General features: G+C 53.0%; 6 protein-coding genes across 6 annotated transcripts; 3 read left to right on the plus strand and 3 right to left on the minus strand.

Moving 5' to 3' along the window:
* Positions 1 to 1,525: 1,525 nt before the first annotated feature.
* Positions 1,526 to 3,089, minus strand: M431DRAFT_13966 (hypothetical protein). The gene is made up of 2 exons (XM_024912596.1): positions 2,120 to 3,089; positions 1,526 to 2,066 (listed from the first exon to the last, which is right to left on the minus strand). Exons 1-2 carry the CDS (start codon positions 2,819 to 2,821, stop codon positions 1,992 to 1,994), a joined length of 777 nt encoding a protein of 258 aa, XP_024779414.1. The 5' UTR covers positions 2,822 to 3,089; the 3' UTR covers positions 1,526 to 1,991.
* A 1,098-nt stretch (positions 3,090 to 4,187) lies between these two features.
* M431DRAFT_313457 (hypothetical protein) lies at positions 4,188 to 4,990 on the plus strand. Its single transcript, XM_024914242.1, has one exon. It carries the CDS (start codon positions 4,433 to 4,435, stop codon positions 4,898 to 4,900), a length of 468 nt encoding a protein of 155 aa, XP_024779415.1. The 5' UTR covers positions 4,188 to 4,432; the 3' UTR covers positions 4,901 to 4,990.
* A 39-nt stretch (positions 4,991 to 5,029) lies between these two features.
* On the plus strand, positions 5,030 to 7,555 carry M431DRAFT_2292 (hypothetical protein; the record flags this gene model as incomplete). The annotated part of the gene is made up of 3 exons (XM_024913628.1): positions 5,030 to 5,225; positions 5,297 to 7,372; positions 7,431 to 7,555. The coding sequence occupies 3 exons, from the start codon at positions 5,030 to 5,032 to the stop codon at positions 7,553 to 7,555; spliced, it is 2,397 nt and encodes a 798-aa protein (XP_024779416.1).
* A 751-nt stretch (positions 7,556 to 8,306) lies between these two features.
* On the minus strand, positions 8,307 to 8,941 carry M431DRAFT_478767 (hypothetical protein; the record flags this gene model as incomplete). The annotated part of the gene is made up of 2 exons (XM_024915706.1): positions 8,307 to 8,672; positions 8,840 to 8,941. 2 exons carry the CDS (start codon positions 8,939 to 8,941, stop codon positions 8,307 to 8,309), a joined length of 468 nt encoding a protein of 155 aa, XP_024779417.1.
* A 3,025-nt stretch (positions 8,942 to 11,966) lies between these two features.
* Positions 11,967 to 13,416, plus strand: M431DRAFT_108220 (hypothetical protein; the record flags this gene model as incomplete). Its single annotated transcript, XM_024911670.1, has 1 exon — positions 11,967 to 13,416. The coding sequence occupies exon 1, from the start codon at positions 11,989 to 11,991 to the stop codon at positions 13,414 to 13,416; it is 1,428 nt and encodes a 475-aa protein (XP_024779418.1). The 5' UTR covers positions 11,967 to 11,988.
* Positions 13,417 to 13,721: 305 nt separating this feature from the next.
* On the minus strand, positions 13,722 to 15,958 carry M431DRAFT_528158 (hypothetical protein). The gene is made up of 3 exons (XM_024920731.1): positions 15,643 to 15,958; positions 14,328 to 15,564; positions 13,722 to 14,256 (listed from the first exon to the last, which is right to left on the minus strand). Exons 1-3 carry the CDS (start codon positions 15,851 to 15,853, stop codon positions 13,971 to 13,973), a joined length of 1,734 nt encoding a protein of 577 aa, XP_024779419.1. The 5' UTR covers positions 15,854 to 15,958; the 3' UTR covers positions 13,722 to 13,970.
* Positions 15,959 to 16,023: the final 65 nt, after the last annotated feature.

Raw genomic sequence — 16,023 nt, forward strand, 5'->3', positions numbered from 1 at the left:
CGTCAAAGTGAGGGGGATGAGAGAAAATTTGCGTTTGTGAGAAGAAGAAGAGGGACGTCTGCTGGAATAGAGGTTAAAGCACAAAATATAATAAAGGAACCCCCCGAGAATCGCGGTTGGTGGGGGGAGCCAGGAAGTGGTGTCGAGCCGGGCGCGAGTCTTGCGTGATACCAAACGGTACCACCCAGGAGGTGCGTCTATGCATTAATCACTGAGGCGTCCAGTCTCCAACTTTTTTTTTGCGGTGCAGCACTAACACCGGTAGCTATTGTGCTAGGCCCCCGGCTCGGCTGTGTGGTACAATTGGATGCTACTGCTACTACCAGGTGATGTTTACGATGAACAGCTGTAGCAGAACGTAGCATCTGGTTCTCAAATCCCTCATCCAGCAGTGAGTCCGAAAGGTTAACAAGACAGGTCGTCAATTTGATTTCATCTCGACAAATTAAACCCGCCGCATTGCCCACCACATGCAAACATGGCATTGAAGCAGCTTCGATCTCATCCACCACCAAACAGGAAGCTTATCTCAAAGCCGAGCGGCTGCTTTGTCAGCCGGCTCTGCAAGTACCCCGTGTTAGTGCATGGTAGCAATCCCCATTGGCAGATCCATGACGACCCCAGCCATGGGAAAGGCTTCCAGGCGGTCCGTTTATTCTTCCATAGCGCCGACGTTCCTTTGCAAGTACACAGAAAACAGAGCCTGTCATTTGACCTGCGCCTTTGCAAAGCAACTTAACCTTTCGACTAAGCAGAGTACTCACACGTCACTGCCCAGACGCTGTGTTGGACCCTGGGGCTCCGTGTATGTACACGCGAGTTGCTCGTACAATCGTTCCGGAGTACGGACTTCGGTCGAGGACTTCGCAGGGCCATGTAGCAGCATTTCCCGTGGTCTTTTTTCACGCGGGAAAACTTTGCGAGATGAGCACAGCCCGGAGTTAAGCCGCTACGCGCACGAGGTCATTTCCTGCGAGCCTGGATATGGACAAGGCTCCAGCTAGTTTACGTAGTTGACGCTGCATTCTGCAACTCTGTGACTCACCTCGCAGGCTGTCGATTTTTAGCAGTTCTGCTAGCGCCCCTGTAGTTGTAGCGCGGAGTGTCAGCGAACCAGCCGATTAGCCCCCTATCCGGCCAATGGACGTGGGCAAATTAGCCATGGAACTCCGTACGGCTGATTCCATCTCCTCTTTTCCTGCTGGCCTTGGGAGGTATCAGCGGCAGTTGAAATACCGGACAGCACGTGCAGAGTTGAGGTTTCAGGAACACTCCCAACAGGGCATGGACTGACATGCGCTGGGTTGTGGTGTATCGAGTTGATCGGACGCAGCTTTAAATTGGTGCCTAGGGGCATTGGAGATGCCTGATACGCTCGCAGTATAATATAGAGTGAATAGCCAACACGGAGTATTCCCGGCAGACCTCTCCTTTGCTATGAACTAAACCACTAACAACTTCCGATCTCCACGGCTCCCAAGTCGAGTTCCAACGACATGTTGTGCATCAAATACTTCACGACGCAACAGTATCCAAAATCTGTATTGTTCAGTTGATATTTTTTATTTGTTCTTCAATAAAATTGTGGCTTTCATACATCATATCCTCCTCTGCTTTCCTACTCATCAAATACCCGACTCGGCAGACATGACCAACTCAATAAAGGGCCCTTCTTTTCTACTCTTGGTCACATATGTTCAACCTCGTCGATATATATAACACTCCGATTCCAACTTCGCTCATCCGACAACTCGATATAGTATGCAGGGGCAAATTGCCATTGTGTTGTCGTCCCACGCATTTCATCTCTAGACACTTCCGGGCCTGCGTAGCATACTTCTTCCTACAGTTGAACAGACCGGAACACTTTAATATGGCTCTGTGTCACGGCTCCACCACCAACCCATAATAGTTGGCAAGATTATTTTCACCAGAGATATCATAGACGGAAATGTGAGGAGGTGTTGTCTACACATTTCTCGGCTTTGCCTTTATGCCGCCGTCGGTTCGGCAGTGACACTATATGGCTTGAAGAAATCCTCGTTGCTGCTTAGCTCCTCCTTAACCTGTAACCAGTGTCAGTGAAATACCAGAATGCTCATGTAATAATAGCACATACAATGTCGAGGCCGCCGACGAGTTCGCCGTCCACCCACAGCTGCGGGAAAGTCGGCCACTCAGCATACTCCTTCAAACCCTGGCGCACATCATCGTCGGCGAGAATGTTGAAAAATCCGTATTTGACAGAGTTGTCGCGCAAGATTCCAACCATTTGTCGCGAGAAGCCACACTGAGGAGAGCTGGGTGTGCCCTTCATGAAGAGCATAACGGGGGCTGCCTTGACCAAGTCGCCGAGACGCTTGAACAGTTCCTCCTTCTGCTTGGCCGGGTCAACGACGGTGGCATCGGCCTGGGCCACTTCGGCGGCCTGAGCAGTGCCGTTGGTTGCAGCAGCACTTTGCGTCGCACCCCCAGCCTTGTTTGCGTGCTTCTCGATAGCCGTCCGTACCTTGAGGGCGCTGCTGCCGCTGACGGTCTCGACGACCTCGCCGTTTCGCAGCAGCACCAGGTAGGGAACCGCGGTCACATCGTAGGTTTCGCTGATGTCGCTGAGGTCTTCAGCATTGATCGACACCCACTGGGTGCTTAGCGGGTCGGTGACGGGATATTCGGATGCGAGCGTGGACAAGACGGTTGCCATCTGGGCACATGGCGCCGCCCATGGTGCGTGGAAAGAAGCGACAATGAGGGTTGAAGCGGGCGCAGAGCTGAGCACCTGCTGCCACTGCTCGTCGGTCAGGATTTCGGTAATCGTCGACATCTTGTCACCAGGCCTGAGGTCGAGTTCAGGATCGGATATGTAAGATGACGGATGTTTGTATGGCGGTTGTGGGCGAAGACGGCGAGAATCGGCCTGGAGTATCAGAGTTGGATTTTTAGCGGGGTAAAAGTGATGGCGCAAGGCCCATTGCTGCAAAGGTCATCGCAAGCATTTGAAATCAGGGCCGCTGCTATTTCTACACCGGTGTGCAATTTGTAATCAAACTCTCACGAGCCCAACTACACGAGCCAAATTCTTTGCAAATAGAAATGCTCACAGGATATGATCTTCAAGCAAAAGAAAGAAAGAAGAGGGCCTTTTGAAATACGGAATCAATGGCAGAGTATGCAGATTTTGATGAACGAAAATGACATCACAAGTTGTGATTTTGCCGGGATTGTTTGCTAATTTAGGAAACGCGAGGAGAGGTATGCAAGACCTCTTAGATGCCTTTAGTGCTATTAAAGTAAAAAGAACGAGTTGGCGAAGGATTGAGTGCGTGCGATTTTCATGGGGAATTCAGCCAGCCATGCGCTTGTACATGCCAGGAAGTGCGAAATCTCGTTTAGAAATAGCCTCTACCTGTTATAAGCTCGACCTTATGCTTATTTCGGGGTATGGCCGTAAGAAGGAGTAAAGTACGTATAGCTGAGAACGGGAGTACAAAAGTATCATGGCAAGAAACTCATATCGTAATGTACGGGCTAATACAATACAGGTAGGAATACGGTCATCATTGCGAGCTGAAGTCGAGCTGATATTACCATTTCCTTCCGCGGTAAGGAATCCATCCGATTGGCTACACATCACCCCAGCCAGGTTGGGTATATTGGGACGGCGAGATGAAACGCGTGTCGTTGGGCTAAATATACGCAACAATGTGGCTCGGCAACTGAAGTTGACGAGCCCTAACAACACCGAGGCTCATCTATTTCGAGGGCTCTCTTTTCTTTTTCTCCTTTTTTAGAATGACGGTGAATAGTACCTAGAGAAGTAAAGGGACGGTATCTTGGCAGGCAAGGCACCGGCCGAAGTATCTGCAACGCGGCCTTGAGGAAGAGCCTAACGCCGTAATGGAGCTCTGATTAGACGGCAGGGTACTCCGGACTCCGGACAGCCAGATCTTGCAGCACAAGTGTTTATGCTCCCCTTGCATACGTCGGGCCTAGTGATTCCTATGCATATGGATGTGTATCTTGGGCTTTGGGGTTCTGACGCCTTGCATGCAACGGGTTTGCCGGAGATGAGATCCAAAGTGGGCTTGTCTATTACAGAAGATGGTAACTACCCTGCATTTGGAGGCTATCCACGACTGTCCTGGACATGGGCCAATGAGCAACTTGGAACATGAAGCTACATCTACCTACCAGTGCCTTAGTCGGTTAGTATTAGCAGGATTGATTTGAGGATTCGTTACAACGAGGCCTCTATACTATCCGGGTGCTTGTGCCTATACCTGCTAAATACCGTACTCACTTACGCGTACATTGTAAGATTACGTCGGATTGTAATCTTGTTACCTAAAGAAAGGGGATGAGTTTGAGTCCAGCACTAAATCGAGTCGCATCAAGCCAAAATCGGGCTTCATGAAAACATCAAGTGTCGTAGTTCATGCCTGACCTCCTGAAGATTGAGTTCCAGCGCTCTCAGGCACCAGCAATAAGCGATACACGCTGCCTGGGGCGCTGGGGGTGGCGGACCTGCCACCAGCAAGGCCAAAGAGGGGCAACTCTGCGTCATTTGAGCTCCCCCCAGCTCATCCCGACCCGATACGTGCAATCCACCACCGGGGCTATGCATCTACGCAGGCTGCTTATTGTCCCCGCCTCGGCGCCACGCAGCGTCGACGCATGTCCCGCCAGACAGGCAGTCCATCAGCTTGCCAGCTCGAGTCGGCCACGAATCCCCGAATCCGAATCTCCCCCTTTGTGCCCGAGCAGCTACTCGTACTTCTGTACCCGAGTCTCCCATCTTCTTCGAAGCATACATAGCCTAGCCGTGCTATTTATTGGGCTGCCGATAACGGGCCATTGCATTGTGAGGCCACAATCACAACCCGCCGTTGCTAGTCTCCCCTGAGTTGCATGCTAACAAAGACGTCGCTAGCCATTGCTGAGCGGAGCTCAATTCCTCCCCTCTACTCTATACTCTCTACGTCCCTTCACCTCCATCGACCTCTATCGCTACGCCCACGACACCTACCTCGAGATGGCGTCTCTCAACCTCTCTACAAACGGCGCCTCCATAAAGAGCAGCTACAATGCTGTCGTTGGCGGAGAAACGCCGGCATCCGGCTCGCCCACCTACGCCCAGTGGGCGCTCTTCTCTGTCCAAGCTCCCCTGGTCAACGCTTTCCAAGACAGCGGTTCCAAGGAGAGCGTACTCAAAGTTCAGAGCACAGGCGGTACGCGACCCATTGATGATCCCTTCCTTGCGCTTTGCACTCGTCGGCCTAAGATGCTAATTATTTTCCAGATGGCGAGCTCACCGAGCTGATTGAGGACTTCAGCGAGGGCCGAATCCAGTTCGCCTTTGTCAAGGTCAAGGACCCCAATTCGGGTCTCCCCAAGTTTGTTCTTATCGGCTGGTGTGGAGGAGGTGTCCCCGAGCGCACAAAGGGATACTTCACCAGCCACTTGGCTGCCGTGTCCAAGGTCCTTCACGGATATCACGTCCAGATCACCGCCCGCTCCGACAGCGACCTCGAGCCTGAATCCATCATGCGCAAGGTTGCTGATGCGTCGGGTGCCAAGTACTCGGCCGGATCCTCGGCCGGAGCTGCCACACATGCGCCCCCGCCAGTCAAAGCTAAGCCTGTTTTCACACCTTCGTCGTCAGCAGGTCGTCCTGCCGACCCTCTTGTTGCTGCTCGATCCAGGAATGCCGGCGCTGTCGATGCGGATGGTTGGGGAGCCGACGCTCCTCCCATCACTCGGACACAGATCGAAAAGGTCGCGCCTGCCTATCAGCCAACCAAGGTGAACATGGCAGAGCTTACAAGTCAGAAGCCGGAGCCCTCGCGCTTCACCGGCGCGCCCCGACAGGAAACGGGCTCGTCTGATGTTATCGGAGGCGGCTACCAGCCTGTGGGCAAAGTAGACATTGCGGCCATCAGGGCACATGCCCAGAAGACGGGAGATGACAGACCCACGCCAGTCAAGGGAGCGTATGAGCCTGTTGGAAAGGTCGACATTGCTGCAATTAGAGCCAGGGCACAAAAACCAGCAGAACCAGCAGCAGAAGAACCGGAACAGCAAACCCAGAGCCTTTCCGATCGAGCAGCTGCTTTCTCGCAGCCAAGTGCTGGACGGCTGACCTCACTCCCCAAGCCTACCGTTGCGAAGAAGTGGTCCGGTGCCTCTGCCTTCACCGGCACAAAGGCGCCATCCCCCGGTGGTCTCGGATTCGGTGGCCCGGCTGCCCCAGCAGCCCCCCCAGTTGGAGCTGCTAGCCGGACGTTCGCAGACCAAGGTGGAAAGACCCCAGCTCAGATCTGGGCGGAGAAGAAGGCGAGAGAAGGTGGAAGCATTAGCGGTATCCCTGCCTCAGCGTCGCCAGTGCCACCTGCTCAACAGGCTCAGCAGACCGGCGGCTCGTCTTCTTGGAAGAGTGGCTACACGGGCAAGAGCTGGGCTCCAGTTCAAACCGGAGGAGCCACACGTGGTGCTCCCGAATCCGCGGATCAGCAGGAGGAAGAGACCAGAGAGGCTGCGGAGGACGAGTCCTCGGGTCCCTCGGGCGTGTCTGCCTTGAGAGATCGGTTTAAGAACACCGTTCCCATCGGGGCTGGCCAACCACCGACGTCTCGAGCAGTCGAGGAAGAGTACCAGGCCCCACCGCCTGTTCCGGATGGCTCCAGGCCAGCTGGAGGTTTCGCCCTCCCCGGCCTTCCCAGCCGCCCAGCTCCTGCAGACGAGGAGGAAGAGGAGGAAGACCCCTCGGCATACCAGCCCGTGGCCCAGGAGCGGGAGCGCTCTCCATCGCCAATCCGTGTCGCCGTGCCCGTGGCTCGCGGCCCTGAGCCCACAATCGAGAGGCCCGAGGAGCGCGCACCTCCTCCCCTCCCTGTGGAGGAAGTCCCAGTTCCCAGAGAGGAGGAGCTTCAGGACGAGCACGAAGCTGGCCACCTTGCAAGAGCCGCAGCTGGTGCCGTGGCCGAGCAGACGTTTGAGCACGCTCCTCAAGTAGCCGACAGTCACGACCAGCAAGGCGGCAAGCGTGCTCTGGTGCAGTATGATTATGAAAAGGCTGAGGATAACGAAATCGACCTGGTCGAGGGAGAGTATGTCACCAACATCGACACGGTGGACGATGACTGGTGGATGGGAACCAACGTCAGGGGAGAGAGCGGCCTGTTCCCTAGCAACTACGTTGAGCTTGTTGAGGACGACGCCGCCGCGCCGCCTCCTCCGGCCGCCCCCGTTGCCGCCCGAGAGCCCGAGCCGGCACCGGCACCTGTGGCCCCTGCTGCTCCACCAGCGGCGCCGGCCAGCGCAGCTGCAGGCCCGACAGCCACGGCTTTGTATGACTATGAAGCTGCTGAGGACAATGGTGAGAGACAACCCCCCTGAATTGATGATGTCATGATCATGGCTAACTTTTGTGGCAGAACTGAGTTTTCCTGAGGATGCTACGATTACCAACTTGGAGTTCCCCGATGAGGACTGGTGGTTCGGTCACTACGGCGGCCACTCTGGTCTCTTCCCCGCCAACTATGTCAAGCTTGACGAGTAAAGAAGGGCCAGATGCTGGGATAAGGCGTAGAGGGACCGAGGGGGGCTTGAGGGGAGATACGGGACGAGGTAGATGTACAAACAAATAAACAATCATGTTATGCCTGATGAGGCTAGTAAATGAGTTGTTTCCACATAGATAGGCTTTTTAGCAAGGCGGATGGCGGAACAAAAAAGATGTTTTTTTTTATATCCTTAACATGTGAAAATGAGGCTGTAAGCGTTGAAGTCTCATATGTGTTATTTCTAGTGACTTGTTTCACCATGTATTTGTTGGTCGACTCCCTCTTATTGAAATGGGATACGTGATATCACAGGGTGTTCGCCAGTAATCTTTCATAGAGATGCCGAGACATATTCCATTCTCTCGCTCACTCGCTCACTCACTCACTTACTCACGCGCCATCCTTTGCTTTCTCAAAACAATCTTATAATTAACGCGAAAAAAAAAAAAAAACTCGAGTCGTCACTCTTTGGTACTAAATCTTTCTCTCTCCATTATTCCTCTGTAAGAAAGCAGGCGGGGTATGAATTGACAAAAATGAGAAAAAGACAACGAAAGAGGACAACGTATTAACCCAATTTCGGAGAGACAGGTGAAATATTATGACTGAATTTCGCGTAAAACCTAGCGCTCCCATCCTAAGCGCAACCAAATAGCAAACAACAAAACTAAAAAAGGGGTAACTTTGTGTTCCCTTGGTTTTTATTTTCTGCCTCCTTCTGTCCCGTCCACTCCACGTTGGGGACATTTACTCTTCCTTTCCTTTTCGTAATTGTCGGATATGGTCGATTGGTAGTTTAAAAGAAGCATTCGCAAAGATCGATACTGGCATGGTATTAGTGATTGGCGCAAACAAGGTCGCGGGGGGAGAGGTTTTGGAAAAAGGGGGTAAAGTTTGAGATTGAAAAGCCACATACCAGCACTCGCATCCCTCTTCGATGGCGCAGCAACAGCACAGAGCGGCGATACAGCCCATCAAGCAGCCCTGGTCACCGCCGCGACCGCGCTGGTTATCCGGGGGAGGAGCCTGCTCGTACTGCATGGGAGCTTGGCCCTGAGGAGGACCATATTGACCCTGAGGAGGGCCGTACTGCCCCTGAGGAGGACCGTAGCTCTAAGAAACGCGTCTGGTTAGCGAATGGCCTTTTGACTTGAGGACTGATTTGACTGCAAGATGCGACACCCGATTGCCGAGTTGATTGGTTCAGGAGTATATTTTGAATCGATCGAATCGGCGCACGGGGTATCAATCAGAGTCTGGGGACGGGAGGGTTTATTTACAGCTTGGGGCTGCTGAGGATAGCCCTGGGGAGGATAGCCTTGCGGAGGGTAGCCGCCCTGCTGAGGAGGGTAGCCCTGCTGGTAGTATTCGTTGCTGGCCATTTTGGTGGGTTTTTTGTGTTTTTGGTTTCTGGTTCAGATCGCGCTGCGACGAGACGGAGGAAAGAAAAACGAAAGTTTTGTTTTAAAAAGAAATAAAAAGGATGCGAAGAATCGAAGAGAGAGCGAAGGGGAAATTAGCGATGGAAGGGTGAGAATGAATGCTGGAGTCTGGAAATAAAGATTAGCGGGTTCCAGCATTTAAAGTGGCCTGGGAGTGGATGCGCAGGGAGGCTGTGGCAGGCCGGCCGGTACTTTCACAAGCACCCGATGAGATATGGATCAATGGATCAGTGCATGGATTTGATGTAAATGAGCGCTAATGCTACTCGAGGTGCTCTGTTAGGGGACCAGCCAGTGCCAGTGCAGCGCCCGTTTCAACTTGTCACGGCACAGTCGGTTTTCTGACGAGGATTGATGAAGCTCGACTAGCCGGGGGGAGGGACGTCAATGCCTGCAGCCCAGGCCAGGGAGTGGGGATTTTGCGGGTGATGCTGGACAGGACAGGTGCTATTAATCTTGGCTTTTTGAGGCCCAACGGAGGATGACTGTATGCTGATTTGGGGGAAATGAGGGAGATGAAGAGGAAGAAAGAGAATGGACGTTGCAGCCGTGTAGCTTTGCATGTACCACTGGAAACTTACCTCGACTGCGTTGATGCTCGCGAAATGATGACGAGGGAGCAAAGGAGGCCTATGAGGGGGACACGGGTGGACGAAAGAGGAAGTCTGGTGGGAAATGAGAGTTGAAAGGACGGACGGGGGAAGAGAGAACTTGGGCGGCCTCGAGTTTTTACATACATATACACGTGCAGGTACCAGAGAGTACAGTACGATAACACGCAACAGCAACAGCTACTGACCTAAGCTATAGCACAGCTGACCTACAGCAGAGCACAGCACAAACACCGTTCATGTTCCCATTCAATTGAATTTTCTCCGACAAATCTCCCCCCAACTACCAAACACCATCAGCCACACCCTTGCCTCTCATTGTCTAAGTCAGACCCCCCCAAGCCTGCAAGCCGTGCCGCGATTCCGGCTGAGCATCACCCCAGCGGCCCCTGTCGCCGCCTGCCATTGGCTCGGCACGATGCGCTGACGAGGCTATCCGTGGCGCCGTCTGTTGGCTCTCGGCGGGTTTGGTTGCTTGGCTGCTGGACAGCTTCGGAAAATCTCCACAGCGTGCAGCTATTCCCACCGGGCGAATGCGATGCGATGCCTGCGTGGCAAACGCTTGGCTTTTCTATCTTCTCTAGCACGAGACCATTATGGGCTCATTCATACCTAAGCATTGATCTAGTCTAGTTCTCAGCTTGGTAGAGGGAGGTCATCGCCATCCCGAATTGCTGGACTGTACGAGTACGCGCATTTCTTTTGCCTCACACCACCCGCACAGCCTCGATGATCCGTGGCGCATAGGTACTCGTACGCTCTTTGCCATCTCCAGCACCAGGTCCAACTCCAATTCCATCGGGCCAACTTCTGCCCGTTCTTGTTCAGTCGATGCCAGCTGGAGTTGAATCATGCTTGACGTGTATTTTCATCCGTCCGAGCCAACACAGACAGAGACTGACAACGCATCTACATGTGTACTTATACATGTACATGTAAGCAGATCCAGTGCTACAGGACTACTGCAAGGGCACTGGACATTTTGCATTGATGCTACACGCATGAAACGCTGCAAAATTCCCCCTTGTTTTAAGCCCTGCGCGTACCGTAGCGCCTGATTCTCGCTTGAAGCCTTTCTAACGATACATCCAATCCTATTTGATACTATTTCTACATACTACATACGAGTACTACCGCATCGTCGGCAGTTCTAAGCGCCACAATGCCGCGTATCTCGTCCAGCTGCGGCTGATCGTCCACCAGCGTCCAATGACCTGGGCAGGGGGAGTGGCGGCAACTATCGAGCATGTACCTGTTCGTATACATGTAAGGAGTAGACGTGCATGTAAGCGCCACAGCCCATCAATGGATCTCATCTGGCAGCAAAACATGCGCCTTGGCTTTGGCCCCCAAGCGCCATCATCGTGGCTGTGACAATTTGTTTTTAAGATGGCATTACCATTACCATTGTATAGATGGAATGGAGTTATTCTTGCTTTGCATGCCGTGAAGCGATGAGGAGTGCTCGCTTACTTGTACTCCAATGATAGCCCGAGAGTGAGCACTTATATGTAAAAGGCGAGCCTCGGCACATGTGCTTATAACACATATAACACATTCATAACTAAATGCACTTGCCCATCTTGCCCATGTACAAGTAGATATTACCGTTTCAATAATGAAAATTAAGAAGGAAAAAAAACATGATAGAAAAAGGATGACCATTTTACAAGTTCTCCTCGCAATGGACCACTTCCATCGTTGTTCCATGAGTTCCAGAATCATCGTCTCATCTTCCAATTTGCCTCCATTGCATTTGAGCGCCATCCAACTATAGCTTTGATTCAGTAACTAAAAGACCATATGAATATTCAAATACAATTCTCTTGAACGCACCAATATCCTCTCCAACTTACGGTGATCATCCTACAACTCGCTCGTCCAGCAAACGGAACCTCTCAACCCATCAGCTCGAAATCTCTCCTGACGCTTACACTGAATCACATAACATCCTTTCTTGACCGCTCACCTCTCTATCCACAACTCTTGTCTACTTCCTCCCCGTCGTTTGCAACAGTGAATCTTGCACACGTGTATCGTTCCGGAGCTTTCTTCAACATCATGGACGCTTCTCCGCCTACATGTATTTATTTCAGCTTCTTCCTCCCTATGTTCATGTGTTTTGAACTTCACAAGACCATACACGCCTGCTCACTCTTGCCTCTCTGACGCTTGAGGGCTTTACGGGAGGTGTTGACGGGTCCTTTACGGTGACTTATATCCTTGTTCCTTGGCTATCAGTTTTTCTCTTCATGTTCAACTGACAGCAACTTCTTAGACCAAAGCTACGATACCGCAAAATTCGGCGTTACTAGGACCGTCTTCGCCCTCAGGTGACTTATAAGCGTGACCCTCACAAAACAAAAAGTCCCAACAATGTCAACCCCCAAAGATGACGGGAACTACACTTCCCACAACCAAGACAAGAACCCAACCAGAGAGACAAACCCGTATCCTACCGTCACTTTCACCAACACTCTAACCGAACACCACGCAATAGCCACCACCGGCCCAGAATCCCAGCAACCTGAAATCCCCGTCCAGCTCTCCCCGCCCGTCTTCGACATCGCTCATCACGGATGGGACGCCTCCAACGTCCCCACCGCAAAATGCGATCTCTGCCATCGTCAACGCTGCGGCACTCTACAAAAATGCCGTGTCTGCAAGCTCTCCATCTGTCACGAATGCTGTATCAGCGGCCGTCTGCAAAACGACCCCAGACATACCATTGATACTGCCGCCGTGGACTGGGACGCGCCGCCTATCCTTCGCAAGCGGAAACGCCAGGCTTCGGAGATGCCGTCGGGGACTAAGAAGCAGAGAGCAGGCGCAACACCAGGCCGTAAACGGAGGCCAGGTTATGAGTCGAAGGGCCCTTTGGCTTCTTCTTTTGTCGTGGTGTCGGATGAGGCTGCTCGGGCTCTCGATGGAGAGACTTCTCGGCAAAAGGATGCTCGGATTCGAGAGTATGGCTGTGATGGTCCCATGGAGCCGCGGCTTTCTGTTGCTCCGGCGTCATACTATCATTCCGCTAGTCGAACTCAGGGGATGGATGAACTCTCGCCCAAGGGCACTGCTCGTTATGAACCTCAGGCGACGAGTTCCAGCTATAAGAGAATACCACCCATCAAAGAGGTCCGTTATGATGGCGGCAACGATGGACAGTACCGTGCTTCTCTTAGTAATGAGTGTTACAATGCAGCTTCTCCCCCGGAGCCACTATCTCGCCGTCCCCTTTCTCCGGTAAACGGCTTCTCGCAAGCTGCTCCATCCCAGCCTATGCTCCCACCTATAACCCCCTCGCTCAGAGACAGATACATTCAGCTTCACCACTCCTCCGAGGCTTTCCAAATTAGCTCAGACATTCTCAACCGTCTCGACCACCTCTTACACCAGCACTACCAGCAGTCCACCTCCAGCGAATCCTGGCCTCTGCACGAGCACACCGAGTCTCTCGGCACCAGCCTCGCCAACGCCGCTCGTGAAAGCCATCACGCATCCAGCCCCTCCAAGCCTCTCGACCACTGCCTCCGCGAGGAGATCCAAGCCGTGTGGACGTCTCGTGCCTTCATCGCCCATGACCCGGACCCCGGCCGTCGTTATCGTCGGCTCCTTGCTGCGATGTACTTTGCTAGTACTCGTCTTGGTCTTGAGCCACGGGGTAATGCAGCGCGGGAATGGTTGTGCGGGGAGGAGAGGAAGATGAGGGAGATGGGGTATGAAGCTACAGGTATCAAGACTACGCAGTTGCTGGATTTCCTTCAGGAGGTTGGGATCTGGTATCTGCAACAGGTTCGGGGTTAGAAGAGGGACAAGGAGTTACATCTAATGGGAAGGGGGGATTTTTGTTTGTTTTCGTTTTCAACGGTTCAAGAATGGCTATTAAAAGTCTTCTAGAGTTTGTGTGAAGTGGGATGCGAGAAAAAGATACCCAAGATAGATCAGGCACGAGTTGCTTCGATATAGGACTTGGTTACGATAGGCCGAGAGACGGAACTAGACTTCGCTGGGATGAATAGACAGAGAGAGCTGTTAGACGAATAAGACATGTGAGCGTGACAAGTCCTGCTGCGGGTGAGTGAAAATCAAAGTAAGATAATCATGATGAAGCGGATATGATATAAAAAAAACTTTTTTGTATCTTCGTTTGCCCATTCCTAGTAAGCTACCATGCTCCTGAAACGAGACCAGATCTAGCCTATGCATGTATCCATCATGAGATTTGCCGTTTTCTGGAAAAATCGAAACCAACTCACTCATTAAAAAGTGGAAAAAATAAAAGTGTTTGGACATGGACAGGTATGAAACACATCACATATAGTTGGTAAAAAGAGAAAAACACACAAAAATCAACGGCTTTACTCTTCAGCCTCCTCCTCCACCACCTCGGGCTCCTCCTCGTCGTCGTCGTCGAAGCTGCCGGCGGGGACCGAGTACAGTCTCAAGATGGACTTGTTGGGGTCCTTGACCAGGACGAACTTGCCCTCCTCGCGCTTGAGGCACATGTCGGCAATGGTGCGGACGATACCCCAGCCGTTGGACAGGGACAGGTTCATCTGGTTGGCGAAGTCGCGGGGCTTCCAGCCGATCACTCCGAGGATAACGTGCTTATCGTTGCTTCGGGGGTTGGCACGAGAGACGAATCTGCGATTAGAAGTGTTAGCAAATACTGAGCAAAGAAGAAGAAGTCTCAGTGGACGAGAAAAGCTACATACCCGAGCTTCATAACGTCGGACTTGGACAGGATGCTCTGCACAGTCCATCTGGCCAGCTTGCAGCTGTTGTTCTTCATTTCGGTGGTAACAACAGCACCGCGCTGGGCCACGAGCTTCGTCCGCCAGTCGAGGGCGCCTCCGCTGCCCTGGGCTCGGCTGTCGAACTCGTTGAGGGCCTTGATGGTCACGAGCTGGTCCTCGCCGCTGATGGCGTTCTTCTGGACGGCGTCGATCTCGGTACGGACAATCAAGTACACAGGCTCCTCCTCGTTGGTAGAAAGGTCGAATCTCCTGTACTTGTAGGCCTTGCTGGCAGCAGGATCGGTATCCTCAGAGGAGTTGTAGAAGGGGTTGGCGTGGGCCATTTCAACCTTGGTCGAGTCGCTCTCGGACACAACCTGGTTGGCGAAGTTGTGGTTGATGTAGGTGGCCTCCTCGGCAAGGGCAGATGGCTGGTTAATGGCATCCTTACCGCCATCGGCAGCCTCCAGAGGAGCGTCGGCGGCGTTCTCGTTGACGGTCACCATATCCAGGTTGGCGTTATCACGCTTGTCAAGGAAGATCTTGTTGCCCTGGCGAACAATGACAATATCCCAGGGGTAGACTGAGCGAGTAGAGCACATGAGCATGGAGAGAATGCTGTCGGTGGCGAAGATGGTGGCCTCGTCCTTCTCAGCGTACTCCTGGATGACGGGATCGGATGAAGTGGTGACGTTGTAGGCGGCACGGTCAATGGCAGTGAGCTTCCTCTCGGATCCCTTGACGGGCTGCTTGTCATAGGACCGGTCGTAGTAGTAGAGGAAACCATAGTCGTCCAGGTCCTCACCATCGTCGGTGTCGAGGTTGAGCTTGGCGAGGCGGTTGAAGTCAATTTCCTCAAGAAGCTCCCAGTCAGCCTTGATGTTGATGCTAGCATCGCGGTTACGAGCAGGCTTGTCATAATCCTTCCAGCCGAAACGACGTCCGCCACGAGCACCTGCACCACCGCGGCCACCACGCTCGTATCCTCCATAGCCACCCTGTCGGCCACCAGCAGCTCGCTGGAACTGGCCTCCACGTCCACCACGGGTGTCGCCCCGACCACCACGCTGGCCACGGCCGCGGGTGAAGACGGCGCCACGGCCGAATTTTGACTTGGTAGAGTCTCTGGTGTTGCTGACGACGGAAAAGCTGGTCTCGTCCTCGGCGGGAGGGGCATTGAAAACAACGGCGTGGCCGGTACCGTACACCTGCTGGTCTATTTTTTGCGTGTTCTTTCGTCAGCATACTCGTCCTCCTTTCAAAGGTCAAAAAACACGACATATGGCCACCGTACCTCTGTATTGACGGTTGTACTGAAGGCGTCCACCACGCTCACGGTCCTTGCCCTCGGCAGTCCAGTCCGCCATGCGCCCCAGCTTGTCGCCCTTGGAGAACGGCGCATAGGGAACGCCATCCAGAGTGATCTCGGTCGTTACCGAAGGACCCCAGCCGTCCCCGGGGGGGCAGCTCTCGCAGATCTTGACAAAGTCAAGTGATTCGGCCATCTTGACGGAGTTGCTTCGTATGCTCTCTTTGTTTCCGGTTCTGGGTCCGAGAGAGGCTTTTCGCTATGCTCGTGATGATTCGTCGTCCGGCCTGCGATGAATTTGTCCAACATTGAATCGAAATTGTGGTGGGGTGTGGGGCGACCTAACGAGAAAAAGTTCCAAGCCCC

This window comes from Trichoderma harzianum (assembly GCF_003025095.1).
Source record: "Trichoderma harzianum CBS 226.95 unplaced genomic scaffold M431scaffold_2, whole genome shotgun sequence".
Lineage (NCBI taxonomy): Eukaryota > Fungi > Ascomycota > Sordariomycetes > Hypocreales > Hypocreaceae > Trichoderma > Trichoderma harzianum.